This window comes from Giraffa tippelskirchi, chromosome 9 (assembly GCF_054371585.1).
Source record: "Giraffa tippelskirchi isolate mGirTip1 chromosome 9, T2T-mGirTip1v1.2.pri, whole genome shotgun sequence".
Lineage (NCBI taxonomy): Eukaryota > Metazoa > Chordata > Mammalia > Artiodactyla > Giraffidae > Giraffa > Giraffa tippelskirchi.
The window spans coordinates 107,856,384-107,883,017 of NC_137283.1; the positions used below are offsets into that span (position 1 = coordinate 107,856,384).

Consider the following 26,634-nt stretch of genomic DNA (forward strand, 5'->3'; position numbering starts at 1 on the left):
AGAGGAAGGGCAGGCCCAGGTCCGTAAGAATGAAGGTATAGGGAGAGTAGGGGGGAAATGAGGTCTGAGAGGTTGGCAGGGGCCAGCTTGCACCCAGCCTTGTAAACTTCACCAAGGGGCTTGGACTTTATCTTGTGAGAATAGAAAAGTTCATGAACAGTGCAAGCAAGGGAATAAACATGATTATGTTTGGGCAAAGATCTTGAGAAATTTATAAAGCAATGAGGAGTGCCATTTTCTTATTTAAAATTCTCTCTTCCTCACCAATCTTGGAATTAGTCCCATATCCTGAGGACAGCCTAGCTTTTCATGGTCTCCTTTCTTCTGCAGCTTCATCTCCTACTACTTGCTTACAACAGTCTCTGATACCGGCATGTCAAATCCCGGCAGATCTGAACAGGCCATGAGGTGTCAGGCCTACGTACCTGAAGAAACACGGTCAAGGTCAAACAGCCAGGAGAAGCCTGCTGCCTCTCATTCTGGGGCCCTTTCTACTCTTCCACGTGCCTAAAGTAGGCACGTGGCAAAGTGCCCATGACAGGTTGTAGAGGCTTTCCTTTTTTGGTATATCATTGAGCAAATATGTGTTAATACTGGCCTAAGATTTTCCTTGTAGGATCAAACACACTGGGCCCAGGGAAGAGGGTTTCCATCTCAGTTGCTTCTTCTTTACCTCCGCTGGCTGCTAAGCCCAAAAATCTTGCTCCAGGTAGCCTCAGCCCTGGCCTGGTAAGATCAACCCAACAGATTAGCATCTGTTCCTTCCATCCTCTACATGAGAAAGAATCACATAGTTAGTCTGGACATTCTAGATTAAATGCTGACATGGCCACATGCAAGGAGTGCAGCTAAACCACATGGTCCTATTAAAGACCTCGAAGAAAGGCTACCTCCTTGAGTTTCTCAAACTAAAGTAGTAGCTGCTGGCAGTCTCTTAAGGGTGATGTTATTCCTACCATTTGTGAGACCATAGGAAAGAAATACTGTATTACCCTTGAGAAACTCCTCCTATGATCAATGGGACAGGATAGGATTTGTCTCCCCTCTCCTCCTTCCTTTCCACCCTACCCCATCCTAGAACAAATATTAGATATTATTTTTCACATTTGTCAAGCTAGTATCTTTTAAGAAGATAAAAAATTCATATTAAACCCTACCATCAAGAATAAACTTTCTGGACATTAAGATGAACATATTGCAAGAGTGTCTACAATATTTCAAGAAAATATATTTTTCAACTCCCAAAGAAAGGGATTTAATATGAGATTTAATATGAATTTTTTTTAGATTATATAAAAATATATCCAAGAGCTATTAAAAGCACCAAGGGACTAGCAGGTTTTGGGAGGGATAGAAGAATTCAATGTTTGAATCTTTCAAGTTTTTTTTCTACATTTGTTTTTTAATCTATTTTTTTTAAAACTGGGGCTTAGAAAACAGAAAAGAGGCAAAAAAAAAAAAAAAAGGTACTTCCTGCAATGTCAAGGAGGGTCTTATAAGAATTCCTCTGTAAGGACATGTGGTTCTCTGAAAGTGCTCCTCTTGGTATGTTCACTATAAAGTGGATAAACCAGCAGCTGAAATGCCTGCCTTCCTTCCTATTGTGGCTTCCAGGGCTTTGTGTTCTCTGCCAGTGTCCTGCTCTCAAGTGGACACTGTATTTATGGTGGTTAAAAAGCCATTTCCCTTTTCACTGCAATTTTTCAAAAAAGCTATTTTCCTAGAAACTCCCACCTGTTACTTCATCATTTTAACTGATTCCAGGTGCTAAGAAGAAGTGGCTTGGGAGACAAGATAATCAAGGGAAAAAAACCGTAGCACAACCCTCACCCTGTGCTCAGCAGGTGTCCCGTGGGCATAGTGGTGAGCATCTAGGCCTTGCGAGGCGCCCATGCCTCCTTTTGCTTTCTTTACCCAGGAACTGTCTTCTGAGGTAGGGACCAGGCTCCCTGAAACCAAGGTAAGGCCTGAAGTGTTGATTGTCAGCGTTCGCTCAACAGATCTAAAATAGTTCAGAATTCCTAAGCAGATGCGCTGAAACAAAGAAAGAATAGGGTCATGACCCTGCCTTTGCTGGCCCACCCTACAGAGTGAAACTTACTGGGGTCCCAGAAGTTGGCAGGTCAACCCTACTGCTGGGAGAGGAACACACCACCCTCCAAAAGGCCTGATTTCATGGAAGAATCAGAACAAAGTGTAAAAATGCACATTACTGGAGCAGCAGGAAAGCCCCCTTTACAGACAACCAAACAATTCAGATGCATGCAAGACCACCCACATACCTGCAGCTCCCGGATCCTCAGGTGACGTAGATACAGAAAGGACAAGTAGGTCCCCCTCATCAGGACAGGATCCCTGTCATTGGGCCCAGTCCTGTCATCCAAGCCCAGCAGCTGTAGGGCCACTGCATAACTGTACCTTTAGCAGGCAGGAAAAACAGAACAAATACCTTTTACCTCAAAGTGGTTCAGAAAATTCGTATACAGCATACTGAAGTCATTTTATTTAATTTCACAATAGCTACTCTTTTAAAATCCACTGGAAGGAAAATAATGCCTCTATATGTACAAATTTAAAAGAAATTTCTCTTAGCAATCACTCTCATTAAAAATTCAGTCCTAGGGTGAAACATTAGTTATCTAGTCGGCTGTAACACTACTTTTATTTCAGCCTTAAATATTTTTTAGTTAACTTGTAACTGACATATTAATCAATCATTCAGTTTTCTCCACAGTGTTTAATCCATTTTCTTGAGTCACCATTAAATGATTTCATTTTACCCTGTCTCTTTCTTCTGCTTCATAGGCTTATTAGCACACTGGCTAAGATTTATTGGTGCTGGGTCATTTTCATCTCGTTGCACTGAAAGGTCATCTTCCTTAGTGTTTTCATTCTAGGAAAAAAGTAGCATTAGTTGAATAACATAAACATTTGCAATCTTATTAACAAAATCAAAGTTGGGTTATCAAAAAAGTAAATCTCTTGATCCAAGGCATATTTACATGAACAAGTAGAAGAGCATTATGATCCATTTCAACCTGAAATATGAAAATCTGGGTTTCTAAAATAAACGAGAGGTCACTATTTTTACTATGATTCATTTTATGAAAAGATGACCCATGCATTTGTAGATGTTTGGAACCCTGAACCTCTCCAATCTAGTCTTGTCCCAGACTGACAGAGATCAGTGGATTAAGCTCTTCTACTTTTAAGCTATATGACTTAATCATTTAAAGTCCTGATCCTTTTTTCACATTTATAAAATAGCACAAAATTGGAAAATAGGTTGCTGGTACCTCATAGGTGCTCAGAACATGCCAGTTCTCTCCTGGCCAGGGATGGCATTAGTCAGTCAGCTCTGTAGGACTGATCACAGAACCTGTGGTTTACACTTATTTCCACAGTCACCATTCCTAATTTCGAGAAGGGTGAGGTCATGAACCCAAGGCCCTAAGGAAAACTGTGAAGAAGGTGATATTGATGTGTGGTCCCACTCTTGCCCTCTGGGCAGGCCCTCTCTGCCTGTCGCTGGGCATATACCCCATTCTCATAATATGTGCTCTTTTATAGGGGAACTGATCCTCATGAAAACACTGAGTGTCAATGGCTTGCTTGGGTTACTTGTTTTCTAACAGTGGTTCTCAGAATTCCAACAAGTCCTTATGGTAGAAACTGGGTTGCTCCCCAGTATCCATCTTCTTTTCCCATAGTACTTGAACATTTATTTTGGCACATGGCCACCCAGATAAAGACGACATTTCCAAGCTCCAGGGGGTAGGCTGGATAGGTTTGTGATAGGTTTGTGACTCTTTCAGGCTTCTAAAATTACCCAGAATTACACAGGAAGGAATAGAAAGTGACGTCAAGTTACAGTGAATGACTTCGAAGGAATGACTGAACAAACTACAAAAATACTGTTGGACTGGCAGGTGGCTGGGAAGAAAGGAAGTGGCTAGGGTGAGTAAGGACAGAGAGCCCAGCATCCTCCAGGAACAATGAGCTAACCATAGCCCACAGAACAAACTGCTCGGGAAATACTGAAAGTCCACAAGTGTATTTCCCTAAGAGAACTGGACACAAAGCAGGTTAGCAGAGGGCTGATGAGAAACCAGGACGTCACCACCAACTGTGTTCTTTCTCCCTTCCTGGGTAGGTACCTTCTTTGACATTTACTCTACCTTGTGTCTGGATCTTTGCCAGAATGGCTGAGTTCATGTATTTGACAGTTCTGAGATTTCCACTGATTGCAAATCTCATTTTCTCCTGGAAAACTGGCAGGGGCAGTGGAGTGGGAGGTAGAGTGGATGGAATATTTAGGGGGAAAGTAAGCCTATTAAGTATTTCCCACCTGCCCAAACATCTCTACAGTTTACTTGTGTATACCCACAGAATAAAAAGACTGGAAGGATGATATAGACCAAATGCTAGCAATACTGTTGTTATATCTGGGTGATAAAATAATGGGTGATCTGTATATTCTTCCTTGAACTTTTCCATATTTTCCAGATTTTCTGTGATAAATACATGTCACTATTGTCATAAGAAAATGTTTCTTTTTAAAATGTTCTATTGAACTTAATAAGGGAAGCCAGGAAAAAGGTGTTTCATGTTTCCGTGAACTTCCTGTACAAGTTCAGGGAACATACAACACCACTTTTGTGAGAGCACACCACATACTCATGGTAACACATTATTGCTGGAGATGGAGGGGAGCAAGAACATAAATAGGGGAAAATGGCTGTCCTCTTCTCCCTCTTTGGTGTGGCCAGTGAGAAGAAGCAAAAGAAGAAGCAAAGGATACAGTGTTTTTTGCCACTTTACCATAAAGTTAAAGAACAGTGACCAATTTAAACCATATCTTTATAAATATGATGATCAATAGCAGTATTTAATGTCCATACAAAGCCATTTTAATAAACAGGTGTTTTGGGAGAGAACGGCATTGGACACAATGACTCAATTATAGGTTTGGGAGGATCCATGCAGGGCTAGCTGATTCTTCTTCTGATCAGGACTACAGTTAAATTATTTTAAGTTTTCTTCAAAAGAATATCCAAAAATGGAGTCCATTTGGATCAGAATTATCTCTAGTTATATACTTTTGTCAATTAACAATGACATGAAATTTTGATATTGTTTCTTTACCTCCCAAACCTAGATCTTTACATGAATGTCGAATTAGAGTTGTGTTTATAAAGAAAAGAGTGGCCAGCCTTCCATGCTAATATTACCTAAAAGGCCAATTTACACTGTAATAGAAACATGACAAACATCAATATTTAGACAAGCATATTCAATGTTAAAATGGATGTGGGAAAACAGGTTTTCTTATAACTTGCTAATTAGTAAAAATGGTATTACCACTTTGGCAGGATTTATGAAAAATTTCAAATGTGCACATTCTATAACTTAGAAAATCAGCTTCTAAATATCTATGCAAAAGAGATACATCTCTGCACAGGAGGCATAAATAAGAAAATTCAGTAACCATGGTTTCTATTAATAATAGGGGGAAATTACAACAAGCATCCATAGAAGGGTGGCTGGGAGATCTATAGAATATAAGAAAATACAATGTAGCCATTAAAAAAAACAGCAGAGACAGGCCTCTAAGACATACTGTTTGGTGAAAAAAGTACATTGCAGAAAAATATCCATTGGATATGACAGATGGCTCATATAGAAAACTAAAATATAAAATTATACTGTGTATATATATATATGTATTCTTTAAATAGGGACATATGTATGGATGAAAATGCATTGAAAAGGCCTGAAACAATAGCAGTATAAACCTGAGGTAGGGAAACAGGGGGCTCCAGTACTAGAGTCCCTATTAGTTCATTTAGATTTTACTTTTGTAGTTTAAAGTTGATTTTTTAGAAACTCCTTACAGAGAAAAATGGTAACCTTACAATGAAGAAACCTGGCAAACATTACTAGCTTAACCATGTGGTCAAAATGAACATCCCGGTGATGTCTTGTTGATGGCGTTTGTCCCTGATATGATGTGATGAGAACGGCACTTCACCTCTGGGGTGTTCTTACCTAAAACCTATAATCCCAGTGTGACCGCTAAAAACATCTGACAAACTCAAATTAGGAAACATTCTACAGGGTGCCTGGCCAGTACTGCTAAAGACTGTAAAGGTCATGATAAACAAAGACAGGCTAAGAAACAGACACAGACCTGAGGAGACTAGGGGAATGTGACAATCCAATGCATTGTGGTGCCCTGAGAACTCTTTGTACTTGGAAACTCTTTGTACTATCTCTGCAACCTTTCTGTATACCTAAAACTACTCAAACATTAAAAAAACAAAACAAAACACAACATTAAAAAAAATCTCTAAAGAGAGGTTATTGGCCAACAGTATTCACTAAGAATTTTTCAAAAACTGTTCTGAAGTTGCTGTACAGTTAGGGCCTGTATTCTCTCAGAAATGTCAAAATGAACAGTCCTGTGAGGTTTGCCTTCCTTCATGCAGAAGGGCCTTAAGAAAGTTATTTTTCTTGGAATATTAGTGTTCAGAATCAGGATGCTGCTCAGCATATATACACTAAGCATATTCATACTTGACTGCTATGTGCTTGCAAAATAGTAACAGAGCTTTAAAATTCATACCCACATTCACAATTGCCACCTTTTACTTAATCCTAATTTCATCTCACTAGTATTCAACATTCAGTATGGCAACAACACTACCACTGATGCTCTGATACTGTATAAAGTGCTTGACCAAAGCAGAAATACTGGAGGAGGTCACAAAGTAACACCCACAGGAAAACATGAAGGAGGGTGGCTGCTGCCTATTGGTTGCTGCCTCAGGATTTACTTTTTAAACCCTGTCCTATTTTCTGTTCCCTACTTGGATACCTCTTTTCCAGCTTGTGTGCATGGCTGATTCCTTGTTCATCAAATTTCAGCTCAGATGCCCCCTTTTTTGAAAGATCTTGGCTGATCTCCTTACCAGAGGGTGCTCCTCTCTACCTCACTGCCCTCTGCTTCTTGTGCCAGCACAATTCCTGGCATTAAAGCAGTACCCATGCAATTATTACTGAACAAATGAATAGGCAACTGAAAAACTTGTATGACACTGATATGTAGGGTAATTTGTGTGTGTGTGTGTATGTGTGTGTGTGTGTGTTATGTTTCTTCCCATGTTCCACTTCTAGACTCTATAGATATTCTAAGTTTCTTTGGGTCTATTTATCATAAATCAGCTTAAAAATACAGCACTCACATTTCTCTTCCTTTGGTCAATTTCAAGAACAATTTTACAAGTTAGTAACTAGCCAGAAAAGACCTTTTCATTTGAAAAGACCCTGATGCTGGGAAAGATTGAGGGCAGGAGGAGAAGGGGATGACAGAGGATGAGATGGTTGGATGGCATCACCGACTCAATGGACAGGAGTTTGGGTAAACTCCGGAAGTTGGTGATGGACAGGGAGGACTGGCGTGCTGCGGTTCATGGGGTCACAAAGAGTTGGACACAACTGAGTGACTGAACTGAACTGAACTAGACAGAAAGTGATATTCTTTCTCTTCTTTCCACCCTCCTTTCATCCTATTGGCCCCCAGGAGTTTAGTTTCCCCTGCTCTCATAGCCAAGGAGGAAAACAGATTTGTGGTGATGGCCCTCGAATGTTAATACCAGAACTTCCTGGGTAATTTCATCAGCATCTTTGACTACCAGGATCCTAGGAACAGAGGTCCTGTTCAGAGATACTTGAGCTGACTCTGCCTTCACCCCCACTCCCTTCTTCCATACTTCTTGTCTCCTTCCTCACAAGTCTGGTTCAAGAAGCAGAAGAGCCAGATGTTTTTATAATGTCCCATTGTTAGTAGAAGGTCTTCTTGAATGCTGATATATACCTCAGTGTGAAATGGCAATGGAATATGAAACTTGTGGCAAATTTCTCAACTCTGGCAGGATATTAGCTGAGGAAGGGCTATCACTGGTAGCTGCACACCCTGTCAGGCAATTCAGGGGCCAGGGAGAGCCATGATATGGTAGGCTGCATCTCTTCCTGGTCTGTGTGGCCAACTCATTATTCATTAGATTCTCTAGAGTTTCTAGATTGAAAAGGTATAGAAGGTGGGTGTGTGGACATGGGCATGCTTACAGCTGTGTTTGCTTACAGTCAACCTGCAACTCATTAGATGCATTTCAGGCTTCACTTTTCCCCCATGCCCACCCCCAGATGGTAGACCATGATAGTGCTTCTTTCTCTAGCATTTTACTAAACTTCTCTATACCTGTGACTTTATGTGTAATTTTTAGTCACCCTATAATTATCTTTAGGGGTGAAAGTAATAATTATGCAGAATGGGCTCACTATAAATTTATGCCCTCTTACTTCGACTGGGCTCTGTGAACTATACTGTCATCCTTCTATTTTTTTCTCACTGGTGTTCTGTGGCCTCCCCATAGTGACACACCTCCTCACGTGTCACTCACACCTTCTGTCTTACTAATGCAGACCTCTTCCTCCTCTCTCTGAGCAAGTCAGGGCCATTCACAAGCTCCTGTATCTTACCTTTCTGCACCTGAAAATTCTATGTACCTCATTCACCTCAAGGGAAGTGACGCCATTCTCCCTTTCTCAAAATTACACCTCCGCCTGGTTTCTTCATCTCATTCCCTCTTCTTTCCCCAGGGTCATCTGCTTCTCAAATTTACTCTTTCATGTCTTTCATCTCTCTCCATTCCTCCTTCCACTCAGACTATAAACACACTGGTATCGCTATCTTAAATATCAAACGAAACAAAACTCTTCTTTTAGAGCAACAAACAAATAATAGCTGATTACAGCTTCAAAAAATCTTATAGCTCTGGGGCACTTCGCTGGTGGTCCAATGGTTAAGAATCTGCCTTGCAGTGCAGGGGACATGGGTTCGATCCCTGATTCGTGAACTGAGATCTCACATGCCTCAGGGCAACTGAGCCCCAGTGCCATAGCTACAGAGCCTGTGCTCTCTGGAGCCTGAATGCTGCAACTAAGACCCAACACAGCCAAATAAATAAATAAGTAAACTAAAAAAAAATCTTATAGTTCCATTGCAAAGATAAGTATCCACTAGCCTTATATAGAAACTTCTCTTCACTTGTAAACTCCATGCCTATCCTATATAGTAGCTACCTGACTTCCTTGCCTCCAGTCTTTCCCTCTTTCAATCCAACCAATACCCAGCTGCCATATTAATCTTCCTATATATATATATACAGGATTAAGCACAAATTCCTTAGTCTGGAATTCTGGGCATTCACAAGGTACCTCTCTCTCCTCCCTGCTGAAAAAACTTCTCTTCACTCTATTTCCACTTGAATCTTCCACTCAACCCAACTGAGCTTGAACACTCCGTATACAGCATCTCCTCTGCACTGTTGCTCAAGTTTCTCTTCTAGAATAGGCTGCCTACTTCCCTCTCCACCACCACTTTCCTAAGCCTCATGCTTCCTTCAGAAAGTGAAAGTAAAGTTGGTCAGTCGTGTCCGACTCTTTGTCACCCCATGGACTGTAGCCTACCAGGTTCCTCTATCCATGGGATTTTCCAGGCAACAATACTGGTGTGGGTTGCCATTTCCTTCTCCAGGAGGTCTTCCAGACCCAGGGACTGAACCCGGATCTCCTGCACTGTAGGCAGACGCTTTACCATCTGAGCCACCAGGGAAGTCCCTAGTGGCTCAAAGTAAATTTCTAAGGTCTACAAACAGGTGGTGAGTTGAACAGAAAGGCATGTTGGTTATTTCTTCCTGTTGTACCTGGTAGAGGTTGATGTTGCTATAAATAGTCTCCCAGATTTGGTCATAGTTGCCCTGGGAAGCCACATGTGTTGGATGAGATGAAGGCAGCAAGACTGCTTCCTTCAAGCCCAGCTCAATTTCCTCCTCCTTCAAGAGATTTCCCCTAATAGAACCAACACTGTGAAGACCACACTCCCTCTAAACACTCACAATATTTAACATCTGTCCAACTCACTAGTATTCAGGACTAAAGTGCGCAGCTCTGCATTGGTACTTATCCATTGAGTATAAACCCTGGTAGCAAGAACATATTGTATTACACCTCATTATATTCCCTCTTTTGGGGGAGGATCTCTAAAAACCTACCAAAGTAAATTTCTAAGGTCTACAAACAGGTGGTGAGTTGAACAGAAAGGCATATTGGTTATTTCTTCTTCTTGTACCTGGTAGAGGTTGATGTTGCTATAAATAGTCTCCCAAATTTGGTCATAGTTGCCCTGGGAAGCCACACATGGTGGGTGAGATGAAGCCAGCAAGACCGTCTTTGCAGCGTGATCCTGGAGCACTTGCATTACTCTCTCAGGATTGGAAATCTCGAGTGGAACACAGAGAAGAGATGGTTGGGAGAAGGGTTATTCCCTTCTTCTCAGCAAGAATTTGGTCACATACACATGAATACTAAGAAGTCCCAGGTAGGACTTTATTCATTAAAAAAATAAAAGTAAACTCAAACATCATAGTTCTCCGAGGCATGTTCCTCCAAAGAACACTAAGTATTCAAATATACATAAGCAACTAATTAAAAAGTTCTGTGACAACCCCTGAAACACAGTAGCAAGTAGCACCCCTACACATGTGGCACCAATGAAAAGATAAACTCTCATCAGTTTTGGGTTTGTCTACTCTTAGGAAGTTGCCAGGAGATGGAGGAGGAGGCAGCTGGGTAGTGTGAGAAAAGCACAGGCTCTATAAGGACACAGCCCTGGGCTCATATTCCTGCTGAAATCCTGGCTTTTCATGTAGAGCAGGATAAGAACACTAATGAAGTCTCTCCCAGAATTGGTGCAACGTTTGGCATATAGTAGATGCTGAATAAATGTTCCTCTAGAGGTAAAAACTCAAACAGTCCCAGAGCTGAACTTCTACTTAGGCGATACACATATTACTATATTTCAATTATTTTAATACCACAAGGGACCTTCAAAGATTGTTTAATCCTATCTCTGTCAAAATTTCAGCGGTTGGTTTTTTTTTTTTTGGCTAAAGGAGAAAAATTCATCCTAAAATGCATATGGGATCTCATGTTCAGTCATATCTGACTCTTTGTGACCCTGTAGACTGTAGCTCGCCAGGTTCCTCTGTCCATGGGATTGTCTTGTCAAGAATACTGGAGTGGGTTGCCATTGCCTCCTCCAGGGGATCTTCCCAGCACAGGGACTGAACCTGCATCTCCTGCGGCTCCTGCACTGGCAGGTGGATTCTTTACCACTGAGCTACCTGGGAAGCCCCAAATAGCCAAAATAACTTTGAAAAAGAAAAACAAAGTTGGAAGACTCAAAATTCCTGATTTCAAAACATATTACAAAGCTACCTTAGTCAAAATGGCATGGTACTGGTGTACATTGGACATACAGACCAATGGAATAAAATAGCAAGCCTAGAAATAAACTTTTGAGTGCCTAATCAAATGATCTTAGTAAAGATGCCAACACCACGCAAAAGAGAAGGAACTAGGGACATATGTATAACTATGACTGATCCATGTTGATGTATGGCAGAAATCAACACAATATTGTAATTATCCTTCAACTAAAAATAAATAAATTAAGGAAAAAAAGAGAAGGGACAGTCTCTTCAACAAATGGTGCTGGGGAAAAAATGGATATTCACATACAATATAATGAAGTTGGATCCTTATACCGTATATAAAAGTTAACTCAAAATGTATTAAAAATCTAAACATAAGACCTAAAACTATAAAAGTCTTAATAGAAAATGGAGAAATTTTCATGATATGGAACTTGGCAACAAATTCTTGGATATGACACAAAATGAACAGGCCAAAAAAAAAAAAAAATAGACAAATGTGACTCAATCAAACTTAAACAATTCTGTGTATTGAAGGACAAAATTAACAGAGTGAAAAGGCAACTTAAATAATGAGAGGATAATTTGCAAATAATGTATCTGATAAGGGGGTAATGTCGAGAATATGTAAAGAAAACTACAACTCAACCATAAAAAAATCAAATAACTCAATAAAAAATAGGCAAAGAACTTCAAGGAAAAAGAATGAACTTCAAAGGAATTCTCCAAATATGATATACAAATGGCCAAAAAGCATATGAAAAAGTGCTCAAAATTTCTAATCATTAGAGAAACTCAAAAAGGAAAAAAAAAACACATTGAAACATCACTTCATATCTACTAAGATGACTAATATTAAAAAAAGAAAGAAAATAACAAGTGTTAATGAGGATATGGAGAAACTGGACCATTTTGCACTATTGGTGAGGTTGTAAAATGCTGAAACTACTATGGAAAATACTCATGGCGCTTCCTCAGAAAGAGTTAAAAATAGAATTATATTATGGTCCAGAGATTCTACTTCTGGGTTTATACACAAAAGAACTGAAAGCAGGATCTCAAAGAGTTATTTTCATATCCATGTTAACAGTAGTCTTATTCACAATAGCCATGAGGTGAAACCAACCAAAATGTTCAACAACAAACGAATAGACAAAATGTGGTGGATACATACAAAGAAATATTCAACCTTAAAAAGGAAGGAAATTCTAACAAATTCTACAACACGAATGAACCTTGAGGATATTATGAGGGGTAAAATAAGCAGTCACAAAAAGACAAATCCTGTATAATTCCATAATATGTGGTGCCTGGAGTAGTCAAACTCACAGAAACAGAAAGCAGAATGGTGGTTGCTAGAATTTAGAGAAGGCAATGGCACCCCACTCCAGTACTCTTGCCTGGAAAATCCCATGGACGGAGGAGCCTCGTAGGCTATAGTCCATGGGGTCGCTAAGAGTCAGACACGACTGAGCGACTTCACTTTCACTTTTCCCTTTCATGCACTGGAGAAGGAAATGGCAACCCACTCCAGTGTTCTTGCCTGGAGAATCCCAGGGACGGCAGAGCCTGGTGGGCTGCCGTCTATGGGGTCACACAGAGTTGGACACGACTGAAGCGACTTAGCAGCAGGAGCAGAATTTAGAGGGAGAGAGCAATGAGGAGTTATTATTTAATGGGTAAAGTGTTTCAGTCTGCCAGATGAAAAGAGTTCTGGAGATGGATGTTGGTGATGGTTGTATAACTTTATGAACTTAATTAATACCACTGAATTGTACACTGAAAAATGGTTAAAATGGCAAATTTCAGGTTATGTATAATTTTACCACAATTTGAGGAAAGAGAAGGAAAAAATAATATAAAAGGATGCCATGTAACCCTCATTTCATTTTCCCCAATGTAATTTCTTGCAAAATTATAGTACAATATCACAACCTAGATATTGGCATTGAGACAGTCAAGATACAGTACAGATTCATCATAAGGATCCTTCATATTACCCATCTATAATTATACTTCATCTCCTTCCCCACCATTCTCTTATTAACCCCTAGAATCCATGAATCTGTTCTCCATTTCTATAATTCTATCATTTTAAGAGTTTGCAGGGCTTCCCTGATAGCTCAGTTAATAAAGATTAACTGCAATGCAGGAGACCCCAGTTTGATTCCTAACAGAAGCAGAAGATAATAAGAAAAGGTGGCAAGAATGCACAGAAGAACTATACAAAAAAGATCTTCATGACCCAGATAACCACAATGGTGTGATCACTCACCTAGAGCCAGACATCCTGGAATGCAAAGTCAAGTGGGCCTTAGGAAGCATCACTACGAACAAAGCTAGTGGAGGTGATGGGATTCCAGTTGAGCTATTTCAAATCCTAAAAGATTATGCTGTGAAAGTGCTGCACTCAATATGCCAGCAAATCTGGAAAACTCAGCAGTGGTCACAGGACTGGAAAAGGTCAGTTTTCATTCCAATCCCAAAGAAAGGCAATGCCAAAGAATGCTCAAAGTACCGCACAATTGCACTCATCTCACACGCTAGTAAAGTAATGTTCAAAATTCTCCAAGCCAGGCTTCAGCAATACGTGAACCGTAAACTTCCAGATGTTCAAGCTGGTTTTAGAAAAGGCAGAGGAACCAGAGATCAAACTATCAACATCCTCCGTTGGATCATCGAAAAAGCAAGAGAGTTCCGGAAAAACATCTACTTCTGCTTTATTGATTATACCAAAGCCTTTGACTGTGTGGATCACAATAAACTCTAGAAAATTCTGAAAGAGATGGGAATACCAGACCATCTTACCTGCCTCCTGAAAAATCTGTATGCAGGTCAAGAAGCAACAGTTAGAACTGGACATGGAACAACAGACTGGTTCCAAATTGGGAAAGGAGTACGTCAAGGCTGTATATTGTCCCCCTGCATATTTAACTTATATGAAGAGTACATCATGTGAAATGCCAGGCTGGATGAACACAAGCTGGAATCAAGATTGCCAGGAGAAATATCAATAATCTCAGATATGCAGATGATACCACCCTTATGGTAGAAAGCAAAAAGGAACTGAAGAGCCTCTTAATGAAATTGAAAGAGGAGAGTGAAAAAGTTGGCTTAAATCTCAACATTCAAAAAACTAAGATCATGGCATCTGGTCCGATAACTTCATGGCAAATAGATGAGGAAACAATGGAAACAGTGACAGACTTCATTTTCTTGGGCTCCAAAATCACTGAAGATGGTGACTGCAGCCATGAAGTTCAAAGATGTTTGCTCCTTGGAAGAAAGACTATGACTAACCTACATAGCATATTAAAAAGCAGAGACATTACTTTGCCGACAAAGGTCCATCTAGCCAAAGCTATGGTTTTTCCAGTAGTCATGTATGAATGTGAGAGTTCGGCGATAAAGCTGAGTGCCGAAGAACTGGTGCTTTTGAACTGTGGTGTTGGAGAAGACTCTTGAGAGTCCCTTGGACTTCAAGGAAATCAAACCAGCCCATCCTAAAGGAAATCAGTCCTGGGTGTTCATTGGAAGGACTGATGCTGAAGCTGAAGCTCCAATACTTTGGCCACCTGATGCAAAAAAAAAAACTGACTCATTGGAAAACCCTGATGCTGGGAAAGATTGAAGGCAGGAGGAGAAGGGGACAGCAGAGGATGAGATGGTTGGATGGCATCACCGACTCGATGGACGTGAGTTTGAGCAAGCTTCGGGAGTTGGTGATGGACAGGGAAGCCTGGTGTGCTGCAGTCTGTGGGGTTGCAAAGAGTCGGACATGACTGAGCGACTGAACTGAACTGAAGAGTGTTGTATAAACGGACTCATGCAGTCTTTATGGGTTGAGTTTTTTATTCACACAGTTCTCTGACGACTCAACCAGGTTTTTGGGTATATCAACAGTTTGTTCCTTTTTACAGCTGATTGCCGTTTCATGGTATGAACTTACTTCAGTTTATTCACCCACTAAGGGACATCCAGGTTGTTTGCAGTTTTTGGTTATTGTGAATAAAGCTGATATAAATGTTCATGAAAAACAAGGAGGAGGGAAATCTGGTCACATGCTATAACATGGATGAACTTGAGGACATTCTGGTAAGTGAAATGAAGCCAGCACAAAAGGACAAATACTGCATATCCTGTTTATATGAAGTATCTAAGAGTAGTCTAATTCAGAAACAGAAAGTAGAATGGTGGTTGCTTGAAGCTGGGAGGAAGAGGAAATAGGGAGTTGTTTAGTAGGCAAAGAGTTTCAGTTTTGCAAGATGAAAAAGTTCTGGAGATCTACTTCACAACACTGTGAATATACTGAACACTGATGAATCACACACTTAAAAATGGGTAAGATGATACATTTTATGCTATGTGTATATATTTTTTTACCATAGTAAAAGTAAGATAGTTCAATGTTTACTCCACCAGTTTGGTTTCACAAATGAGGAAACGAAAACTGAAAGTATGTGACTAGAGCAATATCACACAGAGACTTAGTGTGAAAGCCAACTCTTTTGACAACTGTCACTAATGAAAGCTAACAGGATATAAAACCTGGCAATTAGATTAGATAATTCCAAATAAAGCCTTCATAGCGAATCCATGGCTAACATTTTTTAAAGGTGGAAAGAATTCAATTTTCTGAGAACAGAATTTTATCTACAAGGAAACATGGTTACTTTGTTACCTTCAGAAACTTTGCTTGGAGTTGCATTAATACATCTATTCTTCTCAGTTCTTTTAGTTTGGTCAAAAGCTTCTTTTGCCAAGGATCATGTTTTGGCTTAATCTAGTGGACAAACACGTACATACAAACTTAAATATAACAGAATGGTTCTCAATAAAAGTTGAAAATAAAGAGAACCAAGGACTTTCTGAAATGGGATCTGGCCTCAGTGCTAGGTAGTTTTCTAGAGCATGTGAAGACTTGGAAAGGATCTGTGTGGATTCTCAGATCTGTGGAGGGAGAGGGCAACAGCAGTTCCTGCTGGTACCTGGCTTGAGATGCAGTAGCTCCATCTAGAATGACATGGCACCATTTGCTGGCAGAAGGGACCCTAAATCCATCAGTGCTGGGCACTGCACACCAACTTTATGGGGCAAGAAAAGTTTGCCCACAAAATCTTGTGGCTCCACATGTAAAACTTTACCTTTCATATTAACAAGCTGTATTTCAAAAATTAGTTCTATGGCTGTAAATACTTCAATGTACTCATAACTTTCAAATTTAGATCCAGCTCTAAGCTCCAACCTGTTATATCCAACTATCTCCTTGATATTTATACTTGAATGGCAAGTATAATAATCTAAAACAGAAAGTCCAGCTTTCCCTACACCAACTACCTATTTGCTCAAGCCCCAGATTTAGGAACAATCTGTGATTTCTCTGCTTTCCTTCCACCCATCTTTATCACATAAGATGTTTCCTTCATGACACAGTTGATCCTCATTATTCATGGATTTTGTATTTTTGGATTTGCCTACTCACTGAAACTTATTTGTCATCCCCAAATCAATACAGAACTTTCCTGGACATTCATGGACATTGCACAGAATGGTAAAAAGTTCAAGTCACCCAACCCCACATTCCCAGCTGAGGACAAACAAGGTGACATTCACTTATTTAATACTTATTTGAGTGTGTACTATAAACAAATGTTCTTTTTGTGGCCTAATTAGTGCCAGGTTTTTATACTTTTTGTGCTTTTCATTAGTAACTTCACTATTTAAAATGGCCTCCAACAGGGGGCTGAAGAGCTATCTAGTGTTCCTAAGTATAGGAAGGCTGTGATGTGTCTTATAGAAGGACAAGTGTTCAAAAAGCTTCGTTCAGGTATGAGTTATAGTGCTATTGGCCATGAGTTTGATGTTAATGAATCAACAACATATATTGAGTAAAGTCTCTTCAAATAGAAACACACATAAAACTAGTTACGTATTGATCAATTGATGAACATAACCTTTTATTTCCCCTATGAGCAGTGGTTTAGGATTTGTTAATTCAGTGTTTGTGGCAACGTTACAGAACACAACTACCCCCAAACAATGAGAATCAACTGTATTTACCACTATCTCAAATCAACTCATTTAACCTACTCACTTTTGAATAATCGTGCATTGTGTATATCCAGCACCAAGGGCCATGTATGACACACAGAATGCAGTCAGCAAACAGATTTTGACTAAAAAACTGGATTTACACAACTCAATTATAACTTTGAATGTTCTTTATTCTTGCCAAGTAGCCTAGGTCACTAACAACAAGAAAGGAGCTCTGACTCAATAGAGAGGGGCAAAGGAATACGTGAGAACTTACAGAAAAGGTAGATCAGCCTGGCTAACTTCAACAGACTCAAGGCAGGAAGGAGCTGGGGGATGGTGGTACACAAGGCCGGGTTTTCTAAGCCACCTCTTCTGAGTCAGGTAGGCACCTACCCTTGCTCCTAGGGCACGGTTTGTTGAGGGCATTGAGGAGACGGGATAATAGGCATCTGACAGACCTGATGCTGCCAGGTTGTCTGGCCTCCGTGGAGGACACTTTGTGACATGGCTGACATCATTCATAAGTGACCGTCACCACAGGGCTCCTTACCTTTATAAAGGAAGTCCAGTTGGCTCTCTTTTTCAAGGCCCTACCAGGTCCTGCCAAATCCAAATTTTCCACTTTAGCTAGCCCAGCATTATAGTCTGGAAACGTTTGCATTCTCTGTTGCTCCATGAAGATGCTTTGAAATTTTTGGGAAACCTAAACAGGATTGAGAAAAGAGAAGCCCGGGGGAAAAAAATAGTCTCAGGCTGGAGGCAGTTTCAAGAACAGGTACTGACTGCCTCTGAAAGAGTCTTGGAGTCAAACTATTTTATAAAACATGATTCTGTGACAGGAATAGGACTTAAATGTAAATACCTGAGGGGCACATGCATTCAGTCAGTCTATTACTATAATCATGTGTGTGTTACTTGTTCTGAATATCTGCTCCAAAGACTGGAAATAATGTAATATATTTACTTACATATATTTTTAAATGGATCCTCAATGGGCAGTAGACTGTCTATCTTTGGGAATACATTCCCTTTTCCTGACCAGCTGGTAAATGAGAAAATTTAAGGGCTAGATAAATCCTGCTCCCAGAAGCCTGACCACGATATTGCCAGAGAGAAGAGTCCAGATGCTGGGACCTGTTAAAACTCCTTATGGTACATCAGTCACACCCCTCACATCTCAGTTCCAGACTGAGGCTATCAGTGCTTTCTATGATATAGCTGCCTACTGCTAAGATGCAGACACTGCGTCCTCCCTTCTCGGGCAGACCCAGGCCTCCAGAGCCTGTGCAAATGCCTTCATCAGTGCACCGGCCACCTGCGTCATGACTTCCTCAGTGCAAGGAGAGCTTGTGGAGGGAATCTCAAGAATCTACCCCCATGGTGATGGTTGCAAAACAATGTGAATGCTCTTACTGCCACTTAGCTGTATACTTAGAAATGGTTAAAATGGTAAATCTTATGTATATTTAATTACAGAGAGAGAGAGAGAGAACCTGACACAGTGTTGAGTCACAGAGCTAAAGATTCTTCCAGTTAATGCTGGTACTTTCCAGGCTGTGCTATCCAATACTATTGCTCCTAGCCATATGTGGCTATTTAACATTTAAATGCAAATTTATAAAAATTAGATAAAAGTTAAAATTTAGTTCCTCGTTTACACTACCCAATATTTCACAGTCACATGTGACTAGTGGTTACCACATCAGACAGACACAGATCATACCCATCAGTGCACAAAGTTCAATGAGATGGTGCCAGTCCAAGCTAGAGTGGCAAACTTTTTCTTAAAGGGCCAGATGGTAAGTATTTTAGACTTTGCAAACCACATGGTCTCTGTTACAACTACTCAGTGCTGCAGTTACAGTGTGAAAGCAGCCATAGACAGTACATAAATGAAAGGGCATGGCTGTATTCCAATAACACTTTACTTTAACAAACACTAGGAGGTGGGCTGCAGGCTGCAGTTTGCTGACCCTGCTCTAGGGCTTTGGAAAACCAAAATAAACACTCTTCCTGTTTATAGAAATTTGTCCTACACAAAAAAAATTTGTTGTAATGTGATTATCTTGGGAGCACAATTAGCACTGCACATAATACTGTTACAAGAAAATCAGAAGTGGAAACTCTCCCTATGTGAAGAAGACAAGCTGTTCTTTGGGGAGGAGGCTGCTCTGTGGGAAAGTTCTGCAGCCTCAAGTTCTTTTGTTATCACTGATGATAGTCTACTGTGCCATAACCTATCTTTACTTATTTGGACTCTTTTTAACACCGTCTTGTTCTGATTCTGGTTTGGGTCTATCATAATACTTGCTGATAATGAATGAGGGTGAGAATACTCCCATAGAAGCACTCTCTACTGAAGACAGTGCTGCTACTGATATGAAAAGAAAGACAAAAGCTTTCACCTTCAAAGAAACCAGAGGACATGTGATGCCACTGGTTCCAGTGAGTTTAAAGAGTCTGTGTTACATAATAATAGAAATAATCCCAGTAAAATAATGTTGCAACAAATACACATGGATGTGAAACTTCAAGGTCAAAGTAAATGGTGATAGAGTGAGTAAGTGAGTAAGTAAGTGGTTCCTTCTTACACAAAGGGTGTTCAAAAACATACAGATTTGATCTTTGCCTTTTTGGATTAATCAACTTATTATTTTTACCTAGAAAATACATACATTTACAAATATTATCCACCCAGATCTAGAAAAATATCTTTTTGTTGAAACTCTGGCTAAAAAGTTTATTATTGTAAATTTGAGGTTCTCTATGTATAATCCTATTTTTTTCCCCTTTGAAACAAGTTCTAATATGGCTTTTGATAATATGATTTTTTAATTCAAGGAAGTGCAACACCATGAGATAGCAGACTATGACTGCTTGACTTTAAAAATCACTACACAATATACACTGTACTGAATATAAAGCATTTTGCCAACTGAAGAGCTATTGGTACACTTTCTGAGAATCTAAGGGTTTTAGACACTAGACAACTCCATACTAAAAAAATGCCATTCTAGAAGGGGAAACATGTACACCCATGGTGGATTCATGTCAATGTATGGCAAAACAAATACAATATTGTAAAGTTAAAAAATAGAAAATCAACTAATTTAAAAAAATGCCAAATCTTGGCTATGTTTACATCATCTATTATGGACTACAGCCTATCATTTTCTTTAAATTCTGCAGAAAAATGATCCTACAATCCCTCTGGGTTGGATACTCAAGGGTTTCGAAATTCTAACAGAAAGTTCAACTGCTAGTCTAAATCTCACCTATTACTATTATATTTTATTACTCTAGAAACAATTGTGGCAGTATGAATATCCAACTTCATGGCAGATACTAGTATTTTCTTTCATGAATTCCTATATTTGCATTAAGAAAGAATCCATAAAGTACCAAGGCAAAAAGTTCTGTCTCCTTAGAAGCATCCCTCAGCTCTTCCACGTCATATGGGATACTGAAATGGGAGAGCAGAAGCCTCAGCTGAGGTTTCAGTTCTTCTGTTTCTGTTGTGTGTTGGGGCAGAATGAAAGCAGTTTCTGTTCTCATTGGCCCTGAAAATATCCAAAATCAAGAGCATTAACACCAATGAATACCAGTCTTAGAGGGAAAAAGGAGAGTCCTTTGAGATAACTGAAGACAGGGCCTCTTCCATGGATGGTGAGGGCCATTCTGCTCCATGCCCAGCCTTCTCTGCCACAGTTTGTAGACTGCACACACTCAGCCAGGCCTATCTGACAAACTCCTGGTGCTGGTTTTTTGGGGGAGGTAGCCAGGACTTCCCCTTCTCGTAGCCTGCAGGAGAAATCCAACAGACCCTTTGGGAAATGACTTAGTGAGAACAGAACTACCTGTAGTCCTTTGGGGTAAACAAAGAATATGACTTACAAGTTAACAAACAAATCAGGAGAAGCTGAGAACCTTCACCTCCTTTCACCTGGCTCACTTGTACTCATCTCTAAGCACCCAGATTGGACTTCCCATTTGAGATACTTTCTCTGATTCCCCACAACTGGGTTGGCTGCCTCTCCAGGTGCAACTGGTAAATTCTTCACTCAGAGTAAAAACCTGATCAGATTTCTGAGTCATCTGTAACATAAGGTAAGGGTAAGAAGACTACTAAATTGATTCAGATAAGGGACGTCTTTAAAGATCATGTAAAATTAAAAACGAAGGGATTCTGCTCAATGTTATGTGACAGCCTGGATGGGAGGGGGATTTGGAGGAGAATGGATACATGCCTATGTATGGCTAAGTCTTCACTGTTCACCTGAAACTATCACAACATTGTTAATTGGCTATACCCCAATACAAAATGTTTTTGGTGTTAAAAAAAAATAGAAATGAAAAGTTTTCAACCCTGGGGAAAAAAATGAAGGTGACCTTAGCAATCACTTAATCTAAAAGATTTATTTTGGAGATGAGTAAATTGAGGCCCAAGGAGATGAAATGACTTAAACATGTAGGCTCATAGTGAGGCCACAACAGAATAGGCCTAGAGCCCAGGACTGCCAATTTCAGGTTTATTGCTTTTCCTCCTCTCTTAATTGTCTAGCTATAAAGATGGAGATAATAATTTCTAAGAGAAGTGTTTGTCATTTTTTTCCACCAGAAAATATTAGACTAACATTTGTTAATTAAGAAAATAAAACTTTTGGGAATTCCCTGGCAGTCCAGTGGTTAGGATTTGGTGCTTTCACCACCAGGGCCTAGGTTTGATTCCTGGCCAGGAAACTAAGATACTGTAGACTGCATGGCATGGCCAATTTTTTTTTTTAAAGATATAATTTTTTGGTACATAGAAAAATTTCAAGCAAGATCAGGTGCACACATGCAAAATCACAATCTTTTCTCCACATTTCCCAAGGGGAAAGATGACTTGTTACCTGAAACACTGGTATTCATAGAGTCTGGAGATGCAGAACCCTGTATGTCAGGGTCAATGTCATTAACAGGAGCCTTTTCATTTTCCTGACCAACCTCAGGGACTTCGTCAACAGCTACACTCAGAGCTTTGGAGATGGGTAAATACTGGAGGGCCTACAGAAGGGGACAACCAAGGGGCCAAGTGTCAATTCAGTTCTCAAAGAAGCTTCCAGACTTTGTTTCAGGAGCAGCCCTTTGGTTTGATAGAGGAGGAAGGAGGTGGAGGTGGGCCTCAGTAATCTGCTCAATCATGAGGGGCTAAATCTGGAGCTAGGGATCTTGTGTTGTCACCAACTCTAAGTGACCTTAACATCCAGGCAGGCCTACCTTGATCAATAACCCATAATGAGCAGGGCATCGTGTGAGGGGCTAGAGATACAAAAATAAGTAAGACATGGACCAAATTCAAAGAGTTCAGTTTAGTGGGGGACCAGGACTTAGGAGCAGATCATTACTATGCCATGTGACAGGGGAGAGATGATTCAGAGGTAGACCCCACAGTGACTGATTGGGGAAGGAATGATGTCACGATGATGGCCAGGAGTCATGGTTGGTGGTATCACTAAGATGAGATGTAGTGGAGTAAGAAAACATTAGGTGGCAAAACAGCAATCTTTCTAAAACAGAATGTGGTCACATCACTCCTTTCTGATGCCTGTATCTTGCAGTAGGGCCTCTCCTCTGTGACTCTCTTTACTCTGTGATTATACTCATCACATTGTATTTAAGTTGACTATTTACTTGCACTTTTTGCTATCATCCTGTGACTCACATTTTGTTGCTGCTGTTCAGTCGCCAAGTCATGTCCCACTGTTTGCAAACCCATGGGTTACAGCACGCCAGGCCTCCCTGTTCCTCACCATCAGCAAAGATTATATACCCCCACATGGCCCAGGATATGTCCCTGGCATAAATTAGACCCTCACTAGAGGTTGCTGAATAAAAAAGTGGATCTACATTAGAGAGCATAAATCCAGAACAAGAGGCTGAAAACAAGAAATTATAGAGTGAATACAAAGTAGTGTAACAGAGACATCTTTGGGAAAGCTAAATGGAGTGATTTCATTACAGCAAGGTTCCAAAAGAAAAATAGTTTCAAAGGTCTCGAAGAAAAAAGCTAGTGACCCATTCTTTTCCTGTCGTTTGTAAGGCAGATGGAATACATAAACCGACAACCCTAAATTAGGTGACAGGTGTGAAGAAAACAATGTCCTGACCATTCTGGGAAGGCATTACATCACCATATAACTGTTTCACGTACCTGTACATAGTGGTGAATAGTCCTCAGTGAGTGTAGGTGACACACTAACCAATTTGTGTAAATAGTCAGGTCTTCCTGTGTCACTAAGTTAGGAGGATTCTTTTTTCCCATAAGGAAGTTTTCTCGTGCAACAGACAATCGATCAGCTCTCTGAAGAGCATCATTGTATTCCTGTATAATGTAGACAACTTGTTTCTGTTTACGAGAGATACCAAGACAGAAGTTGATGATTCACAAGCCTTATTCTTTGTGTCATTTGTTTTCAAGTATAGGGTATTACTGTTTGGGAGCCAAATAAGAAGCTCTTGTAATATTAAAACTCTTCCATATTTTGAATTTGACTGATAAGGACAGCGATCAGTCATATTCTCACAACTTTGAAGGAAAGTGACCCTAGCAAAGAGTCAGTGCATAAGGAAATTTAGTAACTGGAGTTGGCTTCTTAGATTTTTTAGCTATAGCCTATGAAGAAAAATAAATTTTCTATAATATAAAGCCACACTCAAATCTCATTCTTAAAAATAGTACCATTATCTTCTGCCACAGGTAGAAATGGCAAGTAAGGGCATCTGTTAGTTCCTTTCCCATCTTTAACCACCACTTAAAACACTGACAAGATACATTGTTTGTGGAGATGTAAACTGGTGTATCTAATGATAATATGACAACAGTATAGAAATTTCTCAAAAAATTAAAAATAGAACTACCATACTGATAACAGCCACTATGGAGAAAAGTATAGAGATTCCTTTAAAAACTAAGAATAAAACTACCATATGACCCAGAAATCCCACTACTAGGCATATATCCTGAGAAAACCATAATTTAAAGAGACATATATACCCCACTGTTCATTGCAGCACTATTTACAACAGCCAGGACATGGAAGCAACCTAGATGTTCATCGACAGATGAATGGATAAAGAAGTTGTGGTACTGTTCTATTTATCTGTGTCTCTTTTGATATCTCACATAAAGGGTTATCTTTACTGATTAAATAAATACCACATATATGTGTTAGTATACTGTATTGGTGTTTTTTTTCTGGCTTACTTCATTCTGTATAATAGGCTCCAGTTTCATCCACCTCATTAGAACTGATTCAAATGTATTCTTTCTAATGGCTGAGTAATATTCCATTGTGTATATGTACCACAGCTTCCTTATCCATTCATCTGCTGATGGGCATCTAGGCTGCTTCCATGTCCTGGCTATATTTAGTTAACCGGTAAAGATAACCCTGTATGCGAGACATCAAAAGAGACACAGATAAATAGAACAGTATTATGGACTCTATGGGAGAGGGTGATGGCAGGATGATATGGGAGAATGGCACTGAAGCATGTAAATTATCATATGTGAAATGAATCGCCAGTCCAGTTTTGATGCATGATACAGGGTGATCGGGGCTGGTGCACTGGGATGACCCAGAGGGATGGGATGGGGAGGGTGGGGGGAGGGGGGTTCTGGAAGGGGAAAACATGTACACCCATGGTGGATTCATGTCAATGTATGGCAAAACAAATACAATATTGTAAAGTTAAAAAACAGATAAATAAACTAATTAAAAAAAAAAAGAAGTTGTGGTACATATATGCAATGGAATATTACTCAACCAATTAAAAAAGGAACAAATTTGAGTCAGTTTAACTGAGGAGGACAAACTTAAAATCTGTTACACAGTATGAACTAAATCAGAAAGAGAAAAACAAATATCATATATTAACACATATATTTATATACAGAATCTAGAAAAATCATACTGATGAAACTATTTGCAGGGCAGGAATAAACACGAAAACATAGAGAATGGATTTGTGGACATAGTAGGGGAAGGAGAAGGTGGAATGAATTGAGAGATTAGCACTGAAACATACATTGCCATGTTTAAAACAGATAGCTAGTAGGAAGTTGCTGTATAACACAGGGAACTCAGTTTGGTGCTCTGGGATGACCTAGAGGAGTGAGATGAGGGGCTGGGAGGGAGGCTCCAGAGGGAGAGGACATATGTATACTTATATCTGATTATTGTTGTATGGCAGAAACCAACACAATATTGTAAAGCAATTATCCTCCAATTAATAATAAAAATTAAAAAAAATAGAACTACCATATGATCCAGCAATCCCATTTTTGGGTATATATTCAAAGAAAACAAAATCAGTATTTTGAAGCGATATCTGTGTTTCAATATTCCATTGCAGCATTATTCATAATAGTCAAAATATGAAAACCTAAGGGTCTGCTGATGGATGAATGGATAAAGAAAATGTGGTAAAAATACATATAATGGAATATTATTCAGCCATGAAGAGGAGGGGGATCCTAATATTTGTAATAACATGAATAAATCTGGAGGACATTGTGCTAAATGGAATAAACCAGACAGAGAAAAAGACAAAAACTGTGTGGTATCCCTTTTATGTGGAGTCTTAAAAAAAAAAAAAAAAGTCAAACTCAGAGAAGCAGAGAATAGAACAGTGGTAACCAGGGGCTGGGGCTTAGGGGAAAAGGGGAGATGTTGGCCAGAGGGTACACATTTACAGTTTATGTAGCATGAATAAGTCTAGAGATATAATGTACAGGCATGATGACTATACTTAATAATAGCAATGACAAGCTTAATGACCATTTTGTTTCATTATAGAAAATAGCCCATAGATTCTGTTCATGGGCTTCCTACCTTGTAAAAAGGATAAAGTTGCTCCATGATCTTACTGTGATGGCAAAATCTCTTCCACCTAAGCATGTGTAAATATTTACTCTGGGCCAGCTGGGTAATTCTCTCTGTATAATGCTTTAACAACAATAACAATAAAAATTAACTAGAATACAATTATAACAGGAAGGAAGTGTGTTCCCAGTCGTGACTGACTCTTTGGGACCCAATGGACTGTAGCCGGCCAGGCTCCTCTGTCCATGGGATTCTCCAGGCAAGAATACTGGAGTGGGTTGCCATTTCCTCCTCCAGGGGATCTTCCCACCCCAGGGACTGAACCCATGTTTCCTGCATTGGCAGGTGGGTTCTTTACCAACTGCACCATGGGAAGACTGGATTAAACCTTAAGG

The 26,634-nt window shown here is 39.8% G+C and overlaps 1 protein-coding gene across 1 annotated transcript in view; it reads right to left on the bottom strand.

Annotated features, from left to right (window-relative positions):
* LOC145520425 (uncharacterized) overlaps positions 1 to 26,634 on the bottom strand; it is a 174,710-nt gene that overhangs the window by 112,358 nt on the left and 35,718 nt on the right. Inside the window, exons 7-16 of the mRNA XM_081526707.1 lie at positions 26,249 to 26,362; positions 23,566 to 23,760; positions 22,265 to 22,418; positions 20,775 to 20,932; positions 17,923 to 18,075; positions 16,018 to 16,119; positions 10,193 to 10,342; positions 2,781 to 2,893; positions 2,283 to 2,418; positions 1,831 to 2,034 (exon numbers count right to left, since the gene is read on the bottom strand). Coding sequence (XP_081382833.1) covers positions 1,831 to 2,034; positions 2,283 to 2,418; positions 2,781 to 2,893; positions 10,193 to 10,342; positions 16,018 to 16,119; positions 17,923 to 18,075; positions 20,775 to 20,932; positions 22,265 to 22,418; positions 23,566 to 23,760; positions 26,249 to 26,362 — 1,479 coding nt within the window. The remainder of the gene's footprint in view (positions 1 to 1,830; positions 2,035 to 2,282; positions 2,419 to 2,780; positions 2,894 to 10,192; positions 10,343 to 16,017; positions 16,120 to 17,922; positions 18,076 to 20,774; positions 20,933 to 22,264; positions 22,419 to 23,565; positions 23,761 to 26,248; positions 26,363 to 26,634) is intronic.